This window comes from Chlamydotis macqueenii, chromosome 3 (genome assembly GCF_036417535.1).
Source record: "Chlamydotis macqueenii isolate bChlMac1 chromosome 3, bChlMac1.mat, whole genome shotgun sequence".
NCBI classification, from domain to species: domain Eukaryota; kingdom Metazoa; phylum Chordata; class Aves; order Otidiformes; family Otididae; genus Chlamydotis; species Chlamydotis macqueenii.
In genome coordinates, this window is record NC_141558.1 from 10,005,046 (window position 1) to 10,029,637 (window position 24,592).

General features: G+C 41.2%; 1 protein-coding gene across 2 annotated transcripts in view; it reads left to right on the forward strand.

Moving 5' to 3' along the window:
• LDAH (lipid droplet associated hydrolase) overlaps nt 1–24,592 on the forward strand; it is a 131,838-nt gene that overhangs the window by 24,282 nt on the left and 82,964 nt on the right. The window contains exon 3 of one of the 2 annotated variants that reach the window (XM_086745642.1): nt 17,098–17,232. In XM_086745642.1, the coding sequence (XP_086601768.1) occupies nt 17,098–17,232 (135 nt within the window). The remainder of the gene's footprint in view (nt 1–17,097; nt 17,233–24,592) is intronic. The other variant, XM_086745641.1, reaches the window with a different exon arrangement.

Consider the following 24,592-nt stretch of genomic DNA (forward strand, 5'->3'; position numbering starts at 1 on the left):
AAAATGATAGTGGGAAAGGAGCTTTCTTAGTCTCCAGTAAGTGGTATGTGGGATGCAAAAGCAGTCAATGAGAACAGACTGCTGTGGAGTTCAAGGTTTGTGTAGCATAGCAGTCCAGGTAGAAGGGTCTACATAGAGCAAGATACCATGTTTTCCCCTTTCCCTGTGACTACAAGTCTTCTTATCGGGGATAAGGTATTAAGAGCACAGCTTTCTATTTCAGTGAGACATAAACATGAGAGAACAGTTTTGATTCGCATGTTTGAATAGGATGTGTGTTCTACATTACCATATCTTGTAAACTTTTAATTGAATAGGAGCGAAAGTGCACAAAAACCCCCCAGCTCTGTCTTCCTGTTACTTCCAAAACCAATTCCAACTTTTCCAGCTGTTTCTTTATCTCTAGCACAATTTAATTATGGGATCAGTCTTATTTTCAGCTGACCATGTATTTTCTCAGATGATAAAGCATGTAAGGTACTGTTAACTGTGTTCTTAGTAGTTAGTAACACTTTAATTTTAACGGGTAAATTATTTGGTCTGTTCATTTCTCATTTATAAAATCGGAATAATGAGACTTCTCTCAGTTAAGTGCTTGAGGACTTGTCAATGGGATGTGCTGTCTCGACTCGCACCAGGGTTCTTTGAGGGCTCTTGCCTTTATTTCACTGAGCTAAATAGTTTGATTTCTGAGAACATGATCCTTGGGGGACAGCACTAATTTGTTTGTATCCATTTGATTTCTACTTTTAACCCCCATAAAACTTTGTATACATCGGTCAATTTTCCCCCAATTTTTCTGAGAAATAGGGGGCTCAAGCTGATACAAAAAAAACCCAAGAGTTTGACTGGAAGACATGCATGCTGGTAGGGTACCCTCTGAAGGAAAAATGTAAGTGTGCTCTGTCTCATATGTATTAGAAAATTCAATTCTTAGGACGCTGCTCTCCATTATTTTTGCTGCTTATGGGCTACTTGTTTGTGACTAATATTTTAAAATACGCTGACAGTTGTGCTTTGTTTACTGGGTCAGCCCACCAGCTTCCATTGTCTTCAGAAAAGAAAAATAAAAATCTTTCATTAAAAATAAAAACTTCCTCATGCAAAGAGGAGCCTGTATGTCAGATCTAGGCTTGAAATATGCCACTTCTATTGAATTTCCCATTGCTCCAGAAGTACCTCTGATGGGGGCTTGGCACATTTGAGCTTGTTAAGTCTGAGAAGACACAGTAATGACAGGGTTGTTGAACATCCAACTCAGTTTGACAGTGTTTCCCTACACTAGATCTGGGTGGCAGATGTGACTTACTGAAGTGACTTACTGAAATTACTCAATCCTCAGTCTTCTCTCGCTGTCCTCTCCCTGCTAATGAGGCGTTGGTTGCAGCATGGATCCTTCCTGCCTGGCTGCGTGCGGCGTCATCAGGGGGAGATGTGATCCCTCCCCTGCAGCATGCAGAGGCTCCAGTTGGCCAGAGTTATGGAAAAGTTCTGTTCTAGAGTATTTTGCTTGATTTGACCATTTGAAAAAGGATCTGTTTCTCTTCGTGTGATGTCTGAGGCAGGAGGGAAGAAGAAATTACTTACTGAAGGACCTACTTACAAAGGAAGTCCAGTGTTTCCATGTGCATCGTATACAAATAATGCAACTGAAATGCTTAAAGCTACAGCACCAGTGTATAATGGTCTTCTTCCTTCCTGGCAGCTGCTACCAGAAGTACCTGAGCTGATATAAATTTGCTTTGATGTTAAATACTTTGACCTAGTTGTCTCTGAAGATAGTAAAAAGTAAATATCCCCTTTCAGATTCTAGTTAACACATGGTCTCCTTTCTATACTGACAGTAACGCCTATGGATCATTAGAAAAAAAAATTGACCTATTATGTTCAATATCTAGATTATGGAAAACTCAGTAAAGTCATAGCTCTTGCTCTTGTTTTCGTGTTGCAGGCATGATGGAAGATCTTGATCATTGTCCTGATTTCAATTTTTTAAAACAATCCTTGGTTATTCTTGATGGATTTAAAAACTCTCATAAGAATGAATAAATATGTAGTAATACATACTTAAATACTGCTTTCCACCTTTACGTTTTAAATCTTTTACATCTCTTATTGAAGCCTTCTCTTAAGAGGCAGAAGCTCTTCACAGTAGGTTTTAAACAGCTAAACAACTGTGCTTGTGAAGAGCAACTTGTGTTTATGAACGAGGAAAGTGTTGGCCTGAATGAAGTGTGTTGGTTGAAGTGTTCATGAAGCATCTACTTACCACCAGTACTCATGTGCTAACTACAAGGCCTTTTGCCTCAATCAGAGGTACAATGGTGTCAATGCAAAGAATTTGTTCCCAAGATTGTGGATTGGTAAATCTTGGTTTATCCATAGGCAGAATAATTTGTCCTTTTGCCTTGCATTTCTGAAGACTGATAACAAATGCAAATGCAAAGTTTGTTTGTAAAATCACCTTAGACTGTTCGTGTCAAATATTACAGTCCCATGGCAGTCTTGATACACAAAAATTGCAGAAACACATTTTCAGTCTTTTTTTCCTGAAATTAACAGGTTGCCCAGGGAGGTGGTGGATGCCCCATCCCTGGAATCGTTCAAGGCCAGGCTGGATGAGACTCTGAGCAACCTGATCTAGTCAGGGATGTCCCTGCTTCTTGCAGGGGGGTTGGACTAGATGACTGTTGAAGGTCCCTTCCAACTCTAACTATTCTATGATTCTATGTCTCTATTGCTATTTGTTTCCTGTCATTTTATTCTAAAAACTATCTTAACAAAAACAAATCCCAAAATGTAACCCCGAAGCCCCTAAACCTATGCTTTTCTTTTTCATAACTGACCAGTGGTACAGCATGGGGAAATCTCTGATACAGATTTGAAAATGTACTTTCTGGTGCCTTTTGAATGTTTTGTTTGCTTCCTTTTTGTATATTATTCAAAAGTGATCAAATCTGCAGAGCTGTTTATCTGTACAAAACAAATAATTTGTGGTTATCCTGGTTTTGAATTGTTTATTTTTCTTGTCTTTGTTTTTTTTCCTGCTGATGTTGTCTCATCGGGGTTGTGGTGTTGTTCAGATGTTTCGTAGGCTTTCTTGTGAACCCGTTTGACTTCAAGTCTCGTGTTCCTCTTCTGTGCACTTCCTTTCTTTCAGAAAGAGGTTGGTTTGCTGCTGCTCCAATTCTGCTTCAGCTCCTGAAGCCAACAGAAAAATTCCTGCTGGGAATTTTTGACCCAGCACAGAGCTTGATACAGCCTCTCTGCCTGCATGGGTTGTAGTATGGATTGGATCAGACAGAGCAACCACATCTGGAGTGTTAAAAGTCACTAAATCTGTCTTCATTTGAATAAGCAGATGCTTAAGAGACTCTGTTATGTGTAGGTACTCACCAGAAGACCCAGTTAGATTTGTAAATTTTTCATTTGCTGTGAAGTAAATGGAACAAAAATTGCTTAATTGTAAGTGCTAGAAAATCCTAGTTTCTGCCTTTTAAAAATGTAGTTAAAAATGCACCATTACTTTATGACCTCCATTTTCTCAGTTTTATATCTCAGTCTTAACTCCCTTCCAAGAACCATTAGTTTACAGGCGTATTTAAAAAAAATAAATAAATAAAATGAAGGGTTTTTTTTTTCCTATTTATGTACCTCTCTTACCTGGTTGGGATGTCAGAGGTAACTGTTGAAATACACCTGTGGACTTTGTTACCCTTGCAATATCACTTAATCACAAAGTCCAGTAGATTTGCATTGGGCAAAATCAGGATTTCAGACTTTGTATCTTATGTGCCTGGCGAGATGCTGTTAATCATTCACACAGGAAGAGAGGCATGTGCTGTCCTGCCACAGTTTCTAGCTGGGAATTTTTATTCACAGGCTTCAAGCGCAATTGTCACTTGGGCAAAACCAGCTGTGTTAGGTCAATTCAGGTTTATCGGGCTGTCAGTGGGATTTCTTTAGAGGTAAAAGAACCCATCTTTTTCCTAAAGGTGGAACAGTGCTAGAGAACAGCAGGCAAGCTTATTTGCTCTGCAAAATGCGTATAATAAATGTGTATTATTAAATCCTATATGTAAGTTTTATAGCTGTATTGCGCTAAAAACTCTGTATGTATACGTTGGGGGGTGCAGGGGGGAGGGAATGTGAAATGTTCTTTAAACACCTCTCTAATAAGCTGTGTTACAGGCACCTGGCTGAATCCTTCTGAGAATTCCCTATTTTCACAACCCAAGCAAATATATTAAGGTGCTTTCCAGCCAAATCAATGATTCCAGACTTAGAGAGGATCAAACACAATTTTCACGTGTGTTTCTGCATAACATCCTTGTAATTGTTTGCTCCTTGGCTGATGCTGCTCATCTAGTGTACAGACTGTAAACAGAACACAGGATGAAGGATGCCAGTCCCCTGGATGTGCAAACAGGTGAAAGCATAATTGACGTGAGTTTATGATGATCATTCAAATATTATTTGACATGTTTTATTTGAAATCTCTTGACCCTGCTTGTCAGAGAAACCTGTGTGTTTCCTTTTAAGGCCTGATCATCAGCCATGGTCTCATTTTCTGCAGTTTTCTCCCAAGTGTGAGAACACCATTGTGTTTTTTACATGCTCCATTTAAATCCCTCTGACATCTGTGTGGGCTGCTTTCCATTCATTAACATAGGGGAGTTGCATCTTCTTCCATGGTGGCTGGTCAGACGCCAAAGGCAGATTAAGTTTCCTTGAGCAAGGAACTTGTCATTTAGGCTCTTTGAGCTGGAGCTGGGAGCTTTGGCAGCTCTGTGAAGAGGCAGTGAAAATCATTGCCACAAAAATGATTTTTGTGTGGTCCTGCTGCGCGCCCCTGGATTTCAAATTTGATTTATAGCTGCTCCTTTTTAAAAAAAAAAAGTCTGCATTTGATTTGTTGCAGGAGATTATCATGTAAATACTGTAACATATACTTGATTCTGAAACTGTGGATTATTTCTAAAATTAAACTCATGGTAATTGCTGGCATATTTTCCAGTTTCTCAAAGTTCTCTGTAGACCCACTGTTGGCTGTGTATTTCGCTGCTTCTATTCATGTAGCTGCCTTTATTCTTTATGGTCCTGCTGAGGTCCCAGAGCAGACAGAAAGCAACTGCTAGAGAAGTGTGTGAAGCACCACAGCTGCATGCCAGCTACTGCTCGCACGGATGGCCAGACTTCTGGAGACACAGTTGGAAACACTGGGGAACATCTCACAGGACAGTGAACAGAAACCAAAAGCTTGTTTCAAAGTGCAAGAAACCTCGTCACTGTTTGGGATGATTTAGCTACACATGAATTTCTTCTCCTTCACTCCCTACCACTCTTGGCATTTACTATGGACTGCTTAAATAAATCTTTTTCAATTTAGGTATCACTTCCAGAACTGATAAGAATTACTTTCATTTTATGTTTTAGTCTCAATTTAGTTTCAGTAAGCTGTATATATATTTGACCTACCTCTTTGTCCTGGTTTTGGCAGGGATGGAGTTAATTTTTCCTCTCAGTAGCTGGTATGTTTTGGATTTCGTGTGTGAAGAATGTTCATAAACACCCTGATGATACCAGTTGTTGTGAATGAGACCAAGGACACCATCCTGCTTTCCAAGTCTCGCTAATTTGCAGATGCAGGAAGCTGGGAGAAAGACAGACAGCATAATTGATCCAAACTGGCCAAAGAGTATTCCATGCCATAAACATCATGCTCAGTATATAAGTGGGGGCAGGTGAGGGTGGGTATCTGCCTTCCTGGCATCCATCCTTCCTGCTTGTTTTTGCTGGCATCGTTCCCCCTACCTTGCTGGCTCCCTTTTGCTCCTTTGCTTGCTGCTCGGTTTTGTTTCCGTGATCGCTGCTCGGGACGGGCTGTATCGGTCATTGGGACATCGGGTGGTGAGAAAACGCATATTGTTCACTTTGTATATTTTTAATATCCTTATATTCTGTTATTATTGTAGTTTTCCCTTTTATTTTAGTAAATTGTCTTCATCTCAACCCACGAGTTCTCCTTCCTTCCCAGTTCTCTCCCCCATCCCCCTGGGGAGGGGGAGAGTGAGCGAGAAGCTGTGTGGTGATTTGGGCTAAACCATCCCAGTCATTTTGGCACCCAACGTGGGGCTCGAAGGGTTGAGGTAAGGACAGATCTGACTAGAGTGTGTTAAAGTTGTTACAAGTGCTCATTATTTTATTTGAATCCCTGGTCACAATGTTGTACTACGTGTTCACATGGTTGTGTTATGTCTGTCCTAAGTTGCATCACATATTTCCTTTGGTGCTGTTTATCACTTCTCGGAAATGGATGAGAATTCTCATTTTGATTTACTGGGCACTACTGGCTTATGATACGGTATCATCACTGGTCATTAAATTAATCTGGTCCTTGTTTTCGGCATTTCTGGCAACTCCGTACTTTGGATGCCATTTGGTAAGAATTATTAATAATCACACATTTTTCTTTTTCTCCCCGGAGATCCAGTCTATGGAGAAGTCAGAGGAGGGTACCTTCCCATACTCCTTTACCTTCCCTTTTTCTTTTGAGCGAGTCACATCAGCTCTCGAGAACTTTGAATATCCTTGGGATGTGCAAGCCAGCATACTCCTATTGCTCTGTGTCCTAAATGGGTTTCAGATGTTGTTTAGGATTAAACAATTATTTACAAAATTCACCCGGAGATCTACCTTGAGGTTGGAGGGGCAGGGGTGGCATGGTATGTGGGAGAAGACAGGCAGGTACCTAGAGAACTTCTCACCTCCAGTGGTCTGGAACTTCACTCCCGAACAACTACAGAATCCTGATGAAGTGATTGAATATTTGAAAGAAAAATGCCATGGCTATTCTAAAGAGGCAAAGCTTACCGCTTTGTGCTGGGCACTGGCTAGTATCTGCCAAACACTGCTTAACGTGCAGCACCCTCAGGAAGAAGGGAGAAAAAATCAACCAACCGATACCATGGCTGCTCCAGCCCCGGCTACCGGCCCTGCGGCTGCTCCAGCCCTGGCTACTGGCACTGCAGCCGAATCAGAGAACCAACCTGTGTCAGTATCAGTCGCCCCTGTACAGAAGAAATCTTGGAAGCGAAAGTCAGCTTGTTTAGTAAGGGATGAGGGAAAACCAGGACCATCACGAACAGAGGAGGAAGAAGAGAAACTCATGAGAGAGGAACTCATAAATGAGACTGAAACCACCCGATCCTTATCCCTGAATGAGTTGCGAGACATACGAAAAGATTTTGGCCGCCGTCCAGGCGAGCACTTTCTCACCTGGCTGCTTCAATGCTGGGATAATGGGGCCAGTAGCCTGGAATTAGAAGGTGAGGAAGCTAAACAGCTGGAATCCCTTTCTAGGGAAGCAGGCATTGACAAAGTGATTGGAAGAGGTGCACAAGCTCTCAGCCTCTGGAGGCGACTCCTGTCAAGTATGAAGGAAAGATATCCCTTCAAGGAAGATATTATTTATCATCCAGGCAAGTGGACCACTATAGAGAGAGGTATCCAGTACCTAAGGGAATTAGCTGTGCTGGAAGCCATTTATAGTGACCTAGACAGTGAGGAGTCACCCCAAGATCCAGATGAAGTCCGGTGCACACGGCTCATGTGGCGGAAGTTTCTACGGAGTGTACCATCATCGTATACCAACTCATTGGCAATTATGCTCTGGAAAGAGGGAGAGGGACCAACAATAGATGAATTGGCTACTCAGCTCCAGCAATATGAAGACACTTTCTCTTCTTCCCTCGTCTCAGCTGTGGAGAAACTGTCTCGGGAGGTCCAGCAGTTAAAAGAGGATAGGTCCTACTCCCCGCCCATACAGAGCAGTATTTCAGCTATTAGGAGTAAACGTTTCCCTGCTCAAGAGAGACGGTACACATGGCGAGGTATCCTGTGGTTTACCTTGCGTGACCAAGGAGAGGACATGAGAAAGTGGGATGGGAAACCTACCTCAGACCTAGAGGCACGGGTACGTGAGCTGCAGGGAAAAACATTTGCAAATAGAGGTTCTCCCCGGAAAACTGCTGCTCCGGTCTCCAGTGGACAGTTCCCCAGATGGAATAGAAGGGCTGATCTTACCTATGATCCTATGGAAGGGAATTCTAATTCATATTCACAGGAAGTGAGCGACGAATATTATGAACAGGATTAGAGGGGCCCTGCCTCCAGCCAGGCGGAGGAGAGGGACAACCGAGTTTATTGGGCTGTATAGATTAAATGGCCTGGCACATCAGACCCATGAGAGTATAAGGCTCTAGTAGACACTGGTGCACAGTGTACCCTAATGCCATCAAGCTATAAAGGGGCAGAACCCATTTGTATTTCTGGAGTGACAGGAGGATCCCAAGAACTGACTGTATTGGAGGCTGAAGTAAGTTTGACTGGAAATGAGTGGCAGAAGCACCCTATAGTGACTGGCCCAGATGCTCCATGCATTCTTGGGATAGATTACCTCAGGAGTGGGTATTTCAAAGACCCAAGAGGGTACCGGTGGGCTTTTGGTATAGCCACTGTGGAGACAGAGGAGAATAAACAGCTGGCCACCTTGCCCAAGCTCTCAAAGGACCCTTCTGTTGTGGGATTACTGAAGGTTGAGGAACAACAGGTACCAATTGCTACCACCACAGTGCACCGGCGGCAATACCGCACCAACCGAGACTCCACAATCCCCATCCTCAAGCTGATTCGTCGACTGGAGAGCCAGGGAGTGATCAGCAAGTCCCGCTCACCCTTTAACAGTCCCATATGGCCAGTGAGAAAATCTAACGGAGAATGGAGACTAACAGTGGACTATCGTGGCCTGAATGAGGTAATACCACCAATGAGTGCTGCCGTGCCGGACATGCTAGAACTTCAGTATGAACTGGAGTCAAAAGCAGCCAAGTGGTATGCCACTATCGATATTGCCAATGCGTTCTTCTCCATCCCTTTGGCACCAGAATGCAGGGCACAGTTTGCTTTCACTTGGAGGGGTGTCCAGTATACCTGGAATCGATTGCCCCAGGGGTGGAAACACAGCCCCACCATTTGCCATGGACTGATTCAGACTGTACTAGAAAAGGGTGGAGCTCCAGAGCACCTGCAATACATTGATGACATCATCGTATGAGGCAACACAGCAGCAGAAGTTTTTCAAAAAGGAGAGAAAATAATCCAAATCCTTCTGAAAGTCGGTTTTGCCATAAAACAAAGCAAAGTCAAGGGGCCTGCACAAGAGATCTAGTTTTTAGGAGTAAAATGGCAAGATGGATGTGGTCAACAAAATAACAGCTATGGCTCCACCGACTAACAAAAAGGAAACATAGGCTTTCTTGGGCATTGTGGGTTTCTGGAGAATGCATATTCCAAATTACAGTATGATTGTAAGCCCTCTCTATGAAGTGACTCGAAAGAGGAATGATTTTAAATGGGGCCCTGAACAACGACAAGCCTTTGAACAAATTAAACAGGAGATTGTTCATGCAGTAGCCCTTGGGCCAGTCCGGACAGGGCAAGATGTTAAAAACATCCTCTACACCGCAGCGGGGGAGAATGGCCCTACCTGGAGTCTTTGGCAGAGAACACCAGGGGAGACTCGAGGTCGACCCCTAGGCTTTTGGAGCCGGGGATATAGAGGATCTGAGGCCTGCTATACTCCAACTGAAAAAGAGATACTGGCAGCATACGAAGGAGTTCGAGCTGCTTCAGAAGTGATTGGTACTGAAGCACAGCTCCTCCTGGCACCCCGACTGCCAGTGCTGGGCTGGATGTTCAAAGGGAAGGTCCCCTCTACACATCATGCAACTGATGCCACATGGAGTAAAAGGGTCGCACTGATCACACAGCGAGCCCGAATAGGAAACCCCAATCGCCCAGGAATCTTAGAAGTGGTCACAGATTGGCCAGAAGGCAAAGATTTTGGAATGCCACTGGAGGAAGAGGTGACACGTGCTGAAGAAGCCCCACCATATAATAATTTACCAGAAGATGAGAAGAGATATGCCCTGTTCACTGATGGGTCCTGTCGTATTGTAGGAAAACATTGGAAGTGGAAAGCTGCTGTGTGGAGTCCTACACGATGAGTTGCAGAAGCTACTGACGGCCAAGGTGAATCGAATCAGTTTGCAGAGGTGAAGGCCATCCAGTTGGCTTTGGACATCGCTGAATGGGAAAAATGGCCAAAACTCTATCTCTACACTGACTCATGGATGGTGGCAAATGCGCTGTGGGGGTGGTTAAAGCAATGGAAGCAGAGCAACTGGCAGCGCAGAGGCAAGCCCATCTGGGCTGCTGCACTGTGGCAAAATATTGCTGCCCGGTTAGAGAATCTGGTTGTGAAAGTACGTCACGTAGATGCCCACGTACCCAAGAGTCGAGCCGCAGAAGAACACCAAAATAACCAAAGGGTGGATCAGGCTGCTAAGATTAAAGTTTCCCAAGTGGACCTAGACTGGCAACACAGAAGTGAACTATTTTTAGCTCGGTGGGCTCATGACACCTTGGGCCATCAAGGAAGAGATGCAACATACAAATGGGCTCGTGATCGAGCGGTGGACTTGACCATGGATACCATTGCACAGGTTATCCATGAATGTGAAACATGTGCTGCAATTAAGCAGGCCAAGCGGTTAAAGCCTCTTTGGTATGGGGAACGATGGCTGAAGTATAAGTATGGAGAGGCCTGGCAAATTAATTACATCACACTTCCACAAACCCGTCAAGGTAAGCGCCACGTGCTTACAATGGTGGAAGCCACCACTGGGTGGCTAGAGACCTATCTTGTACCCCATGCCACTGCCCGAAACACCATCTTGGGCCTTGAGAAGCAAGTTCTCTGGCGACATGGTACTCCAGAAAGAATTGAGTCAGACAACGGGACTCATTTCCGAAACAATCTCATAGATACCTGGGCCAAAGAGCACGGCATTGAGTGGGTATATCACATCCCCTATCATGCACCAGCCTCTGGAAAGATTGAACGGTACAATGGACTGCTGAAAACTACACTGAAAGCAATGGGTGGTGGGACCTTCAAAAATTGGGATAAACATTTGGCAAAAGCTACCTGGTTAGTTAACACTCGGGGATCCACCAATTGAGCTGGCCCTGCCCAGTCAGAACTGTTACATATTGTAGAGGGTGATAAAGTCCCTGTAGTGCATCTAAGGAATATGTTAGGAAAGACGGTTTGGGTTATTCCTCCCTTGGGCAAAGGCAAACCCACCCGTGGGATTGCTTTTGCTCAAGGATCTGGATGTACTTGGTGGGTGATGTGGGAGGATGGGGAAGTTCGATGTGTACCTCAAGGAGATCTGATTTTAGGTGAGAACAGCCAATAATTTGAACTGTATATAATCATTTCCATAGTTCTTGTATGTCATATCAAAGGTATTGCAGCAAGGAACACCCTGATCAGTGAAGAATGAGCTTCAATAAAACCAAGAGAGATGCAACGATGATGGAACAGGAACTGGCACCCAACAATTTCCTCAAGATCAACATCTTCAACTCGTAGACCATGGACATGATACACCAGCCACGCCAGATGTACCAACTGCGAGTTCCAGATGCAGCATGCAACAGTCCCGTACTACATACCATTTCTCTTGTCCTGAAAGACTGTTATGACAGATGGAACCCAAAGTCATGGACTAAATGAACTCAACAGACTTTGGAGGGATAGCCCATAGATTGAAGGAGTTACATCTGTGTGTGTGTATATATGTAACACACACATATATACATACATATATATGTATATGCATGACGTAGATGGTATGGAATAAGGGGTGGATACTGTCCTGGTTTTGGCAGGGATGGAGTTAATTTTTCCTCTCAGTAGCTGGTATGTTTTGGATTTTGTGTGTGAAGAATGTTCATAAACACCCTGATGATACCAGTTGTTGTGAATGAGACCAAGGACACCATCCTGCTTTCCAAGTCCCACTAATTTGCAGATGCAGGAAGCTGGGAGAAAGACAGCATAATTGATCCAAACTGGCCAAAGAGAGTATTCCATGCCATAAACATCATGCTCAGTATATAAGTGGGGGCAGGCGAGGGTGGGTATCTGCCTTCCTGGCATCCATCTTTCCTGCTCGTTTTGCTGGCATCGTTCCTCCTACCTTGCTGGCTCCCTTTTGCTCCTTTGCTTGCTGCTCGGTTTTGTTTCCGTGATCGCTGCTCGGGACGGGCTGTATCGGTCATTGGGACATCGGGTGGTGAGAAAACACATATTGTTCACTTTGTATATTTTTAATATCCTTATATTCTGTTATTATTGTAGTTTTCCCTTTTATTTTAGTAAATTGTCTTCATCTCAACCCACGAGTTCTCCTTCCTTCCCAATTCTCTCCCCCATCCCCCTGGGGAGGGGGAGAGTGAGCGAGAAACTGTGTGGTGATTTGGGCTAAACCATCACACTCTTTTTGGACAGAAGGCTTTTCCTATATGTTTTTGTGTGTATTTTTTTTCTAACCTGAAGCATTTTGCTGTTGTTGTTTACATTGTCCATTCCTCAGATAGCCTGGGAATTGTTTTGGCACAGGCTTATCTAGTGCTAGTGTTCTCTTAGTTGGAGTTTACATTTTACATTAATATTTTCTGTTGCAGGAGAATTCAAAGTGCTTGACAGCTTGTAAGCCACAAAAAGCTGTCATGCCTGGGGGGGGTAGCTATGGTCTGTGACTTTTCCAATGAGCATTACGTGTTTGTTTTTCTGCATTCGGAACTGAGCCGATTGAATTGCACTGATGGCATACTGTGTATAAGTTTAAACTTTCAGAGTCCAAAGTCTTCCTTTTTGGAGGTACAGCATCTCAAATATTAGTATATATTTCCTTTTAAGACAGGCCAAGTTTGATGATAAGACACTTGTATAGGAAATCATGTGAAATCACGATAGAGGTTATTCTCTAGCAGTGATATCCTGGGGCAGATACTTTCTCTGTACAAATGGTTCCCTCTGCACTGGTAGCTGCCGTCGTTATAAGGAAGTGGTTGGCATTTAAAATTTTAATTTGGTGGAAAAAGAAAGCATTAACAAGAAAGTGTTTGTAAGTAAAAAGCAGGCAAATGCATGTTTATAAGTAAGCTTCATGTTTTTAATGATGTGGGTGATTAAAGAGTGGTAGTTCCTGTTCTTGAATGCCTGTATCTGCGGTATATTCGCCTCCTAACATAGCCCAAAGTCACGCCTCTGCACACTCAGTCATTCCGTACTGTTTTGCTTTAGCTGTGGATGGAACACATTGGAAAATAAAGAAGTGGTTTCCCATCTTCAAATTAATAGTGGAAAGACTTTGGGCTTAATGTGGAATAGCTGGATGAAATATGGTGTGTAACGGAGAAGAGCAAAGCAGGTAGCAGGAGTACTTTGGTTACCGAAGCTTAGGGGTACATCGAATAAGGTGGCCCTGTTGTGTTCTGGTTCACTGTGCAAATTGTCCATTTGATGTACTCCTCCCATGAAATGCTTAGAGATCTTTTACAAATTAAGCTAATATGCTGTGTGTTGTAGTTCCGTGTCTTTTTCTGTGATGGTCACTATTTGCAGCTATGGTTTAAAGGGCTTCTGAAACAGCATAAACTGATGAAAATTAGGCACAGTTGAGAGTAACTGCTTACGATGTGCTTCTTGGTTCAGACGACTGCAACTTGAGATCTGCTGGCATACATGAATGATTCAGGTGCCCTGAGGTGTAGGAGGATTGATGTGGTATTCAAATAACTGCAGTAACCTTCAAATCACAGAGGTTAACCTTGCATTTGCTTATGGTTTCCATTTTTTGACACGTAGTTGCAGAGTGAAAGAACATAGCCGGTTTTGGTTTGATGTGCTGGGAAATCCGTAAAATGCACAAATGAGCCCTGCGTTCCCTGGGTGCCTTTGTGATGAACCTGTCAGTGCTTTTTCTATGAAATAAAATAGCTTATTTGAACAATATTTCAGCCATAGTAATGAGCCCAAAATACTGTCAATCACAGACTGCTGTGCATCTTAAGCTCCAGTTGTTTCTTTTAGCTGTTACTGGAACTCTATGGAAAAAAAAAATAATATCTGCTCAGGTTTTTTGTTTGCTCCCCTTAAAGTATTTTGACAGATAGCAGCTAAAATAACTGAAATTGCAGAGATGTGAGTTTGAGCTCTGTCAGGAGATAAACATTCTCCACTTGTAAATATTGTATATGCAAGCTTTCGAGAGCAGGGACTGTTAATCTACATTTATTTAAGTCCATGCAAATCTTGAATACTCCATGGAAATAAAAAGTTCAATAAAGAAGAAATTTATAGCTGCTTTACACATGGTAATTTCTCTGTAGAAATCTTTGCTGTTAAAATCTTTGTTGATTTTCCTTTCCATTTGTGCCAGTGGTTCTCATCCATACCCCTTCAAGGCATTTTAAAGTATCAGTAGCAAATCTAACAGCTGACCCCTCAGAATGTCTTTTGCCCTGAGCAGATGCTTATGAAGAGCGGGAGAAGGGGATTTCTTTTGCATTTATGGAACTTCTCTTTTACCTGCCTAAAATACACATCCCATTTATCATAGGATAAAAATCCTCTTTCTGTCAAAAAAAAGTATTAGAATGACTTGAGCTTTGTACAGTAGCTGATGCAAAACCTCGCTGTTCAGAAGCCGCTCTTACTTCACTGCTCTTCAGCCGATGACTGAATCCTGAGAAGAAAGACGTGTCAGGTTCACCTGGCTGATGATGGGATAGAGCACCAAAATGTCTAAGACAGCTATCGCCATTTCTTTTACTTTCCATATTTTGCATTATTAATGAGAGAAAAAATGTAAAGAAAAAAGTCTGGGTTTGAGAATAATTTTGCAATTCCTTGAACTCAAAATGTCTAATTGCATTATATTCCAGGACTAGTGCAAAAACGTCATGATAATTTGTACTACAAAAGGCATACTTTATTTTGGATTGCTGCTCCTTTCATCTTCAACCTTGCTGAAAGACACATTTCCTCCATGTAACATCAATTCAAGGAGCTTGACAGATGATGTCTAGATCTGATTTTATTGTCTCTGGGGCCCTCTATATTATACAGTTTTGATGTGATGCAGTTGTACGGATGTGTAACCCCTGTGAATGTTAGGTTGTTTGTCTGGAAATCAGTTTGGAGAATTTAATCATGCATTCTAGAGTTTATATATGAAACTTTTTTTAAAAATTCTCCTTTAATGTCAAGCTTACAAAGAGATGCTTAGAAACATGTAATAACTGTAATAACATGTAAGAACTGATACTGTGTTTTGGTGTTGTGGCTTTTTTTCCCCCCCAAATATGTATACCCCAGTAAAAATAATGTTGTTTTATCAGTAATTTTATTAAGGTTTAAAAACCATCAGAGACTCTTTTTACATGTAAGGGATGAAGCATGTGTGATGTATTACCTACAGTGGAAAGCTTCCCTACTCTGCTCACGTATCGTCACTGATGCGTGCAGTGACATTGGCTCCTCCGCAGGGGTTTGTGCTGGAGGGGGCTTTGGGTGCCTGGTGCTCCACCGCTCTGCGATGAGAGGCTGTGTGCTAATAGCCCTGGGCTGAGGGGATGCCTCTTGGGAGAGCAATGAACTTACTGTGTGTTACCTGAAGAGCAAAAGGCTTGAAGTAAAAGAAGACAACCTGAAAATGCCCACTGTAGAAAGGGAAGAAGTAGAATAAACCTAATTTTTATCTCCACACAGCGTTTCTACAAGTACTGATTCGATTACAGCTCTGACTCTTCTCTGTCACTCTCAGTACGTACATGGCTCAGCCTCTGTTGTTACAATCAGGCTGATGTAAAGAAGCTTACACAATTCTAGTGAGTTGTTGTTTTGTTTTGTTTTGTTTTTCCCTCTCATACTTTTTCAGTAATACATTTGTGTTATTTTGGGGTGTTTTTGTCTTAAAAAGTTAATGCCTTTTTACATCGTGCTGCTCTTGCTGACTTCTGCTGTTGACATCCAAACTGAGAATTGCCTGGTCTGTGAGTGGAAGACACGTAACGGAGCAATCCTAACCAAGGTGGTGGGCTTTCCTGGTGTCTAAGTGCTGATAAGAAATCAGTGGAACTACCCTGGAAAATTAATAAATAAATAGAGACAAATGGTATGTTTTTATGTCTGTGTGCAAATTTTTATGCGTCCTGTAGGAATTAGGAAATAAAATCTGCTTCATCTTCATACAGATTTACTCTCCAAATTAAGTCACTATTGATATCTGAAACAGAAAGAAAAAGAGGAGGAATAGAGATGAGAATTTTGTTTGGAAATCCTGGAATCACTACTGGATATGTAGTTTTATCTTTGGGACAGTATTTCAGTTTCCACTCCAGCAGTGGTACCTGACTGTCGATGTTGTCACTGGTAAACAATGGATGTAGAGCAAGGTGGTCTGCTCTCTCAGGGCAAGCTGGATCCGTTCACACCAGCCTCTGCTGAGAAGTTCTCTCCAAAGCTGATGGGACGCAGGAGGGAGGACAGATTCTCCCGTCATTCCAGAGCACGAGGGCTGTAAAGGAAAAAGCTCAAGCGACATGGATGAGGACAGAGAGAATATGAAGTTGCAAACAGAAAAAATTAATTCAGTCCAGTGAGTTTAAAATAAAATCATCCTCTCTTTTTGGGTCAGTACAGACCTTTGTATTGTCTGGGTACCACATACCTATTTTGAAGTGATAACACTGAGATATTCTGGAGGGCAGACATCTGGATCAAGTGATACATGCTGTAATCATTGTGATATTTTTATAAGATCTAGGAGTCTCCTTCCCCAATTTTCTTGTGTTTGTAACTTGATGGGATAGCTAAGTGAACTGGCTGGCCTCTGATGGAAAAGGAGATTTTTTTTTTTTTTCCTCTTGTGTTGGGCTTCAATTTTAGGTTCTGCAGTTTCAAAGTAATTCTGTAAAATGCTTCTCATGAGTGCCATTGATCAACGGAATTAAACCAGTTCAATAGCATAGCCCCTGAAATTAGGAAAGTAAAAACTGGAAATGTGCTAGAGAAAAATAACAATCTGCTGTATAATGCTGTTTATTTTGCTTTGAAACAGATTGCTTGCTGTTGGAAGGTTAATATTGACTGTGCTTGTATGTTTTGTTTTTTGGCAGGTAACCCTGGACTGGCAGGTTATTACAGGACCTTTATACAGGCCTTGTATTGTGGACTAAATCAGCAGTATCCCGTCTGGGTTGTGAGCCATGCTGGACATTGTAAACCTCCCAGTGGTATGGAAATGATAGAAGGTACAATGCTGTAATTTGTACGTACAAATATTTGTACACCCCTGATTTCACTAGCAGAACTTGTGCCTATTAAAAACAGCATGACATGGTTTTTAAATGTCTGCATTATATTTCCGCAGAACAGTTGCATGAGAAGAGAAGTTACTGAGGAAAAGAGTATTTTTATGTAAATTAGATTTGCCAGTCAAATAAGCGCGATTTAAGAGAATAAGAGAGTTTGCTGATTGTGATCTTTAAGAGACAAGCTGTAGAGAAGAAAGTTTAGAATGAATTTATATTGAGAAAAGTAGATTAGAAAGTACATTTTTTTAAAATGAAATGTCTAATTCAGAGATTGAGTACTTGAGGAGAGACTTAATTATCTCTGCATTTTAAAGTAGTTGTACTAAAGTAGCAAATTTCTAGGAAGCAAGTAAATCTTTCTGAGACTGAGGTATGGGACGTTTGCAGGGTAGAGGTTGGTTGTTTGTCTGTTGAAAGTCTTTTGACATGCAAATCACCAGCAAGACACGGTAGCCGACTCTAAGTGGATAATTGTTAATGTACAGCGTTGTAAGATGAGGGGAGCCTATAGAGAATCCTGTCCTGAAAGCTGCTTAGTGTCAGAAGACCTCTGGACTTTGTCAAGCTGCAGTGATGTAGCAGTAAATCAGTATGATTCTTTAGGACCAAAAGGTTCAGCAATGTGAAGAAACTGGAAAATTTTGAAGAATAAACTATTTTAGCTGTTTAGCATAGCTTTCCCTCACTAACCTTTGCACCTGAGCTTTTAAGCCTTGTTTTATTAGTTTATTTTATCTCAAGTTTGGCATCAAAACATGAAACCTGTATTTATTTGGTAAAATTCCTACTACTCGTTGTATTCAAGTGTCAAACTACCAAATGCTAGCACTTTCTCCTAATAGGTGAGAAATCTCTAGATTTATCATTTCCAGTACAGGTAGAAGTCTGGCAACTGAATGGAGCTGAGTTAATTGTAGAGAACATCTGTAGGTCTCATAACCTGCCCCGGGATCATGGCTGTAAGTGTGTAATTAGTGAAAAGAGCCTTTGATGGTGAGAAATGTGTTTGATGGCTTGAGACTGGTGAGCTGGTTCTCAGATGGAGCCAACAGAGATGTTGTACAGCTGGCCCACTTCCACTGTGCCAGCCCCTCTGCTGGTAAGGAGAATGTGAATCTAGGAGAAGGAGAGCATCCAGTAGGAAAGAGGAGCTGATATCTAAGTTGAAACCAAACCTCCAGCTTGCTTCATGGTGTCCTTTTGCACTAACAACACTCCTGTGAGGGAGAGACTTTTCAAGAATGTGGTGGCATGTTAGGATGGATGGGTTAGAAGTGAAGTACCATAAGGACTGGTGCTGTGTTAAGTTTTATTCAATATATTCACCCATCACCTAAAGAATGAGAGTAAACAATGATATTTCTCAGTTTGTGGATGGTACTTAATAACACTTAATTACTGGAAAGATACTAGATGTTGGAGAACTACAAAAGGACCTTACAAAACATAATAAATGGGCAAAAGGTGGTAGGCGAGTGTCAGGGTCAATAAATATGCGTCAATGCATCTGACAAAAAAGATCCTATGCGATTCTTAACTTGAAATGCACTTGCAAAACTAAGGAGAGATACTGGCATGGTCACTGACAGTTCTCTAATGTCATCTCTCATTGCACAACAGCAGACAAAACATTGGACATAACCAGTGTTACAGGCAAGGCATAAGGCATTGTTTTGTTTCTCTGTGTAGCCATAGTGGACTTGTATCTTGAATGTTAGAGCGCGGGTCTGGTCGGCATCTCAAGGGCAGCATTTCAAGAGTGGAGCTACGAAGTATGGACACAATATGATAAAACAGCTTCATGGACAACTGGTCCGTAAACAGCTGCTGAGAGAGCCAGGCTCTTTGTTGTGCAGGTGCACTGCCATCCTTGCTTTGGACACTGACCTCCTCCACACTTCTGTGCTGCTCCTGTTCCCAGTGCCATGTTCTGGCAGGGTTGTGAGCCTGAGAGATTCGCCGCAAAGGGAAGGGATGCAGAAAGTGGCCAGATTTGGTTTCTGTCACTGAACAGCATCTGCTCTTGCTACTGCTGAGCCTGGGGGACTGGCCTGCCTGACTCAATAAGGTGTTTTCTGTGTTCTTAGTATAATGTGCCACAATCTGTACTTACTGTAGCACCATGGAGCTAAGAAAAGCATAGAAGGCCACTGATGGGTAGTTTAAAAAACAAGGAAAAGACATTTATGAGATTGTTTTCATATTTATTTTATTAGAATCATAGAATAGTTTAGGTTGGAAGGGACCTTTAAAAGCGATCTAGTCCAACCCCCCTGCAAGGAGCAGGGACATCTCCAACCAGATCTGGTTGCTCAGAGCCCTGTCCAACCTGGCCTTGAATGCTTCCAGGGATGGGGCATCCACTGCCTCTCTAGGCAACCTGTACCAGTGTTCCACCACCCTCATCGTAAAAATTTTTTTCCTAATATCCAGTCTGAATCTGCTTCCTTCTATTTTAAAACCATTACCCCTCGTCCTGTCACAGTAGGCCCTGCTGAAGTTTTTCCCTGTATTTTCTGTAGGCTCCCTTTAGATACTGGAAGGCCACTATAAGGTCTCCCTGGAGCCTTCTCTTCTCCAGGCTGAACAGCCCCAACTCTCCCAGCCTGTCCTCATAGGAGAGGTGCTCCAGCCCTCTTAACATCTTTGTGGCCTCCTCTGGACCCTCTACAACAGGTCCACATCCTTCTTCTGTTGTGGGCTCCAGAGCTGGACGCGGTACTCCAGGTGGGGTCTCATGAGAGCGGAGTAGAAGGGCAGAATTCCCTCCCTCGACCTGCTGGCCACACATCTTTGGATGCAGCCCAGGATCCAAGTTAGCCTTCTGGCTGCAACGGCGCATTGTCAGCATTACGAGCACAGGTGCAGGAAGCTCAGGTCCTGCCATTAGCATACATACAGGCAGTATTGCAGAATATTCCGTAGGGAGCCTTTTTCAAGCTAGTGTTCTAAGGAAACCCTGAAAAGTTTAGTTGACCTTCGTAAATAATGATGTTACTGCGGTTGCCATGGGTAATGTGCTGTGCTTTGCAGGAGCTTTGAATGTAATGAAAGAAATATGGTTCATTTGATACAAATTCAAGGGAAGGCACAGAGTTACTAGAAGGCCTTATGTTTTCCCATTTTTTGACAAGGTAGGTTGTCTGTGGTGGGAGAGGAGACTTGGGGTAGTTATCCCTTGTCCTTATGATGCAAAAGAAATTAAAAGCAACTTTTAGATATTAAAAGCTGATTCCCTTTCTTTTATTTATTTATTGCCAAAATGTAATTGACTATAAAGATGCGATCAGAATTGATAAAGAGAAAATGGAGCATGTTTGCAGTTTCCCAAGTGACTGACTGAAAGGAGTCATGGACTCATTGCTGGTACTCTGCTCCTGCTGCTGCATCCCACTGGAGTCTTAGTTGTCATTTTGTGGCATTTTAGTAAAAAAACCTAGAACTCCAAGGACCAAGAGAAGCACATGCATAGGTGTCGTAGTGCAGCCTCGATTGGGACCAGCTACCCAGTCTCTCTCTCGCTCCCCCCACCCTCTGAGAGAAGACAAATAATTCTATTTTCTGCAGCTCTTCATTGTCTTCTAGCTTCTGGATTGCTAAGGCAAAGTTCCTGTGTCAAGGACGTCTATACAGGATTGTGAAAATGATCTCAATTATTAATTTACTGTAAAAAAAAATAGAAAAGGGAGATAGAATCATAGAATCATAGAATGGTTAGGGTTGGAAGGGACCTTCAAAGGTCATCTAGTCCAACCCCCCTGAAGATATTTTGGCAAAGAACTAGGCATAGAACTTATTGTAAAAATTCCATGTATTCTTTCATGCTTCTGATGGGCATTTCGTATTTCTTCATTTGAAATAGCCTCTGCAGATCCTCTGAGGAAGTTCAATATTTCTTGATAGAAAGAATGAGGGCATAAATTGACAAAGATAACATTTCAGTCTGACACCATTGATTCTTGAGGTTTTTCTAGTTGGAATCTAGCAAATGAATAAAAAAGAGAAGGAAGAAGCTGCTATGAAATACTAATTCAAACTGATTAATTTAGAACAGTGGTCTACAAGGTTTTTTGGTCAAGCACTCATATCAATAAATAATTTCTACCAGTAAAATATTTTTCAGCATGCACCTCCTATTATTTTCTTCCTGCACTCGCATGTGCGTGTACCCCTCTTTGAGGACCACTGATTTAGAGAGTGCGAGTATGTGAGTATGTATATTTAACATATAAATGATGCTGCCTGTAAAGTAATAAAGGGTTTAAAATGAAAGAAATTGTGTTGGAATAATATGCCGTTATATTTAGATCAAGTAGATTTTGAAACTCTCAGAAAGACTAAAGCAAGTTTTCCAACAGCGCCCGTCAATCACAGACTACTTCTTAACTTTACTGGAGGTATGTCACATTGTGATTTGAGAACCAAACAAAGCTGCACCCTTCATTCTTGCTTCTGCATGATATCCTTCTATTCAGAGAGCTCTTGCAAGCTGTGCTCCACAGAGACACACAACATTAATTGAACATTTCAGTGTTGTAATTCTGCTGCTATCAATCAATCTGCTGTGCAAGAAGATTGAGACTCATTTTTAATCAGTGAATGCAATAAAAAAGTTAAGCCTCAATTTGAACTTCTTTATCCTCCTCCTTGGCTTTTAAAAAAGCAATTATTTTGAACACTGTTGTGGCTGTAAAATAGACCAACATCTGTGCTTAGGTGTAGGCAACAGTACAAGCAGAGTAATTTTCTAGCTGTCTCTTAGTTGTTTTGTTTAAAACTGGCGTAATCGATATATGCTTGATAAATGTCCATATAATCTTAAAAGTGTTGCTTTTTGTCTGTTCAGTGCCTGATAGTGAGACTTTGACTTGTAGTTTTCCCAATGATTAAGGTGTCCGTGCCTCTTGAACAGGTGCTGTGTCTGAACAGGTTATTTTACAACGCTGAAACCCCTACCTGCTTACTTACTCTGATAGGTTGCCAATGCCAAATATATTACGATTGTGTTGTCTTTTTAAAGTGCAGGTATTTGCACATCATTTGGTTAATTTCTACCTTATAAAAATATGTTCGTAAGAAAGGAAAAATGTATACAAATAAATCATAATTAAGAAATAGCAATTCTTTTTTCCTTAAAAGTAAAAATAACAGGCAGGTATACCCACAGTTGATTCATTCTTTTAAGTTCTGGAGCTTCTTTTAAAGTGTCACTCTATTGAAGAGTTTGCATTACACTTCTTTTGAGATTTTTGTTCTGGTAAGATATTATCCTGTGTGTAACCAAGTTGTTTATTAGATGTGAGGGTTTATTTAAGGTTATTGCTTCCTATATGAATGTGTTAGAAGTACACTATAGCTTTGTGCCCTTGCTGTCAAAACAGAGGCTACTGCCTGAATGCTAGTATCTAAGTTAGTATTTTCCTAGAGATAAAAAGGGTGGTCTTCTGAGTTAGTTGCAAGCCTAAAGATAGGTCATGTTTTCATGCTATGTAGCCATCCATGAATGTTTCATTTTATAGGCAGTAATATCAGAAGAAAATAAATTGTGTTGGATTGCTCTCTTTTAAACATATGATTTCCTTTAAAAAGGAACAGAAGACAGTTTAAGGAAAGAATAAAAAAGTACTTTGGTGGTTTTTAAAGAAATTAAGTCATTAAACAGTGTTACTCTTAAATACTTTGTAAACTTTTTGGTTTAAAAAAAAAAGTAAAGGTAAAAGTGAAAAATAAAATTAAGATAAAAATATTCCGTATTTATTCACACTCAAATTATTCTGTCAAAATGCAGTATAGTTGCGTAGCTTGTGGGAGTGGGCATTACAATACGTTATGAATGGTGGAGACTGATGTGCTGTACTTGATATTGCGGAATCCACTTGAGTAGAAATGCTTGAGTACTGCAGAAGGGCTGAAGACTTGTGTTTAGGAGTAGCTCCTCTGATGGCAATGGATAGTAGCCAGTTGGAAGCTTTTCAACAGCCTTTCAACTTCTTTTGATATGAAACAAACTGCTAGTGAAAACTAACACATACTAATGAGCAAATCCTGAAGTTATTTGCTAATTTTATACACATTGCTGATTCAAGTGCTGTGTGGTGAATATCCCGTTTTAAGGACTAAAAGACTCAATCTTGCCCTAAATTTCTTTAAAAGCTGTGGGAGATTATTAACTGGGAGATCAAAAAATGGGAGATTATATAGGAAACCCTTGGCACTCAGTCCCTCTAACACATCCCCCTCCCCTCTTTTTTAGTAGCCTTGTTGGCTTTTGCAAGTAAAGGCTGTAAAGACAGCAGGTGTACATACAAAGGCGTGTGTTAAAATGGTCTAATTCTGTGGACGTCTGCTGTGGTTTGATAAGAAATAAGAAATGCATCATCTCAGAAATAAGAACAGAAGAACACAGGTTTGATTTTGTTTCTTCTCAGGACCACCAAGATACTTTTCTTTGTAGCAAAGTAATATCAAGAAGTAAAGAAAAATTAAATCAGAATTAAATGATTTTTTTTTTCTTTTGGTAATATTTTATGTATGCCAAGGGCTACAGAAATATGAAATAGTGTGATTTATATTTTAATTGATTAAAGAGACCCAATTGATGTATTAAAATATCATATACCTAATAAATGGCTGATTATCAGTCATATCTTAATGATACAATATTTGATCACATGATAAATTATATTAAAGATAAATATCTAGAACTTTCTAAACTGTACAGATGAGTATTGAGTTATACACAGTCATAATACAAACACTTTTAGTTGTTTTAGCAGGGCGTGTTTATTCTTTGCAGATGACAGAATTTTCTGTTGTTTTGTTTCTGAATCAGTGTTAGGTAGCTTCTGAATCACCAAGAAGTTTGAGTGACATTCTTAATAACCAAGTTACAAAATCCTACTTTGATCTTTTATGTTCTATGGACAGTAGAAGATAATAGTGTGTCCCTAAAATCTGTTATACTATCTTTAGTTCATTTTCTGTGATAAAAAGAGGTAGGTAACACAAAAAGTATTTCCATTGCTTTTTCTTTATGCAGGGAGAGTAGGGCCTTCAGACCGTTTTGAAACTGAATTATATCCTTAAGAAGCAACTTGGGAAAAACCACAGAAGTGGTGGAGGAATAATAAATTATTTATTAAGACACTGATTGTGTGAAATGTTAATGTACCATCAGTGTGAAGTTTTGAAGTGAAATGAAGTTTTATATCAAAAAAAAATATTCTGGTGTTGCAGGAAAATTTGGAAGCCATGTGCAGCTTGAATTTATTTGATATATTGCTTCTTAGCTGCTGTT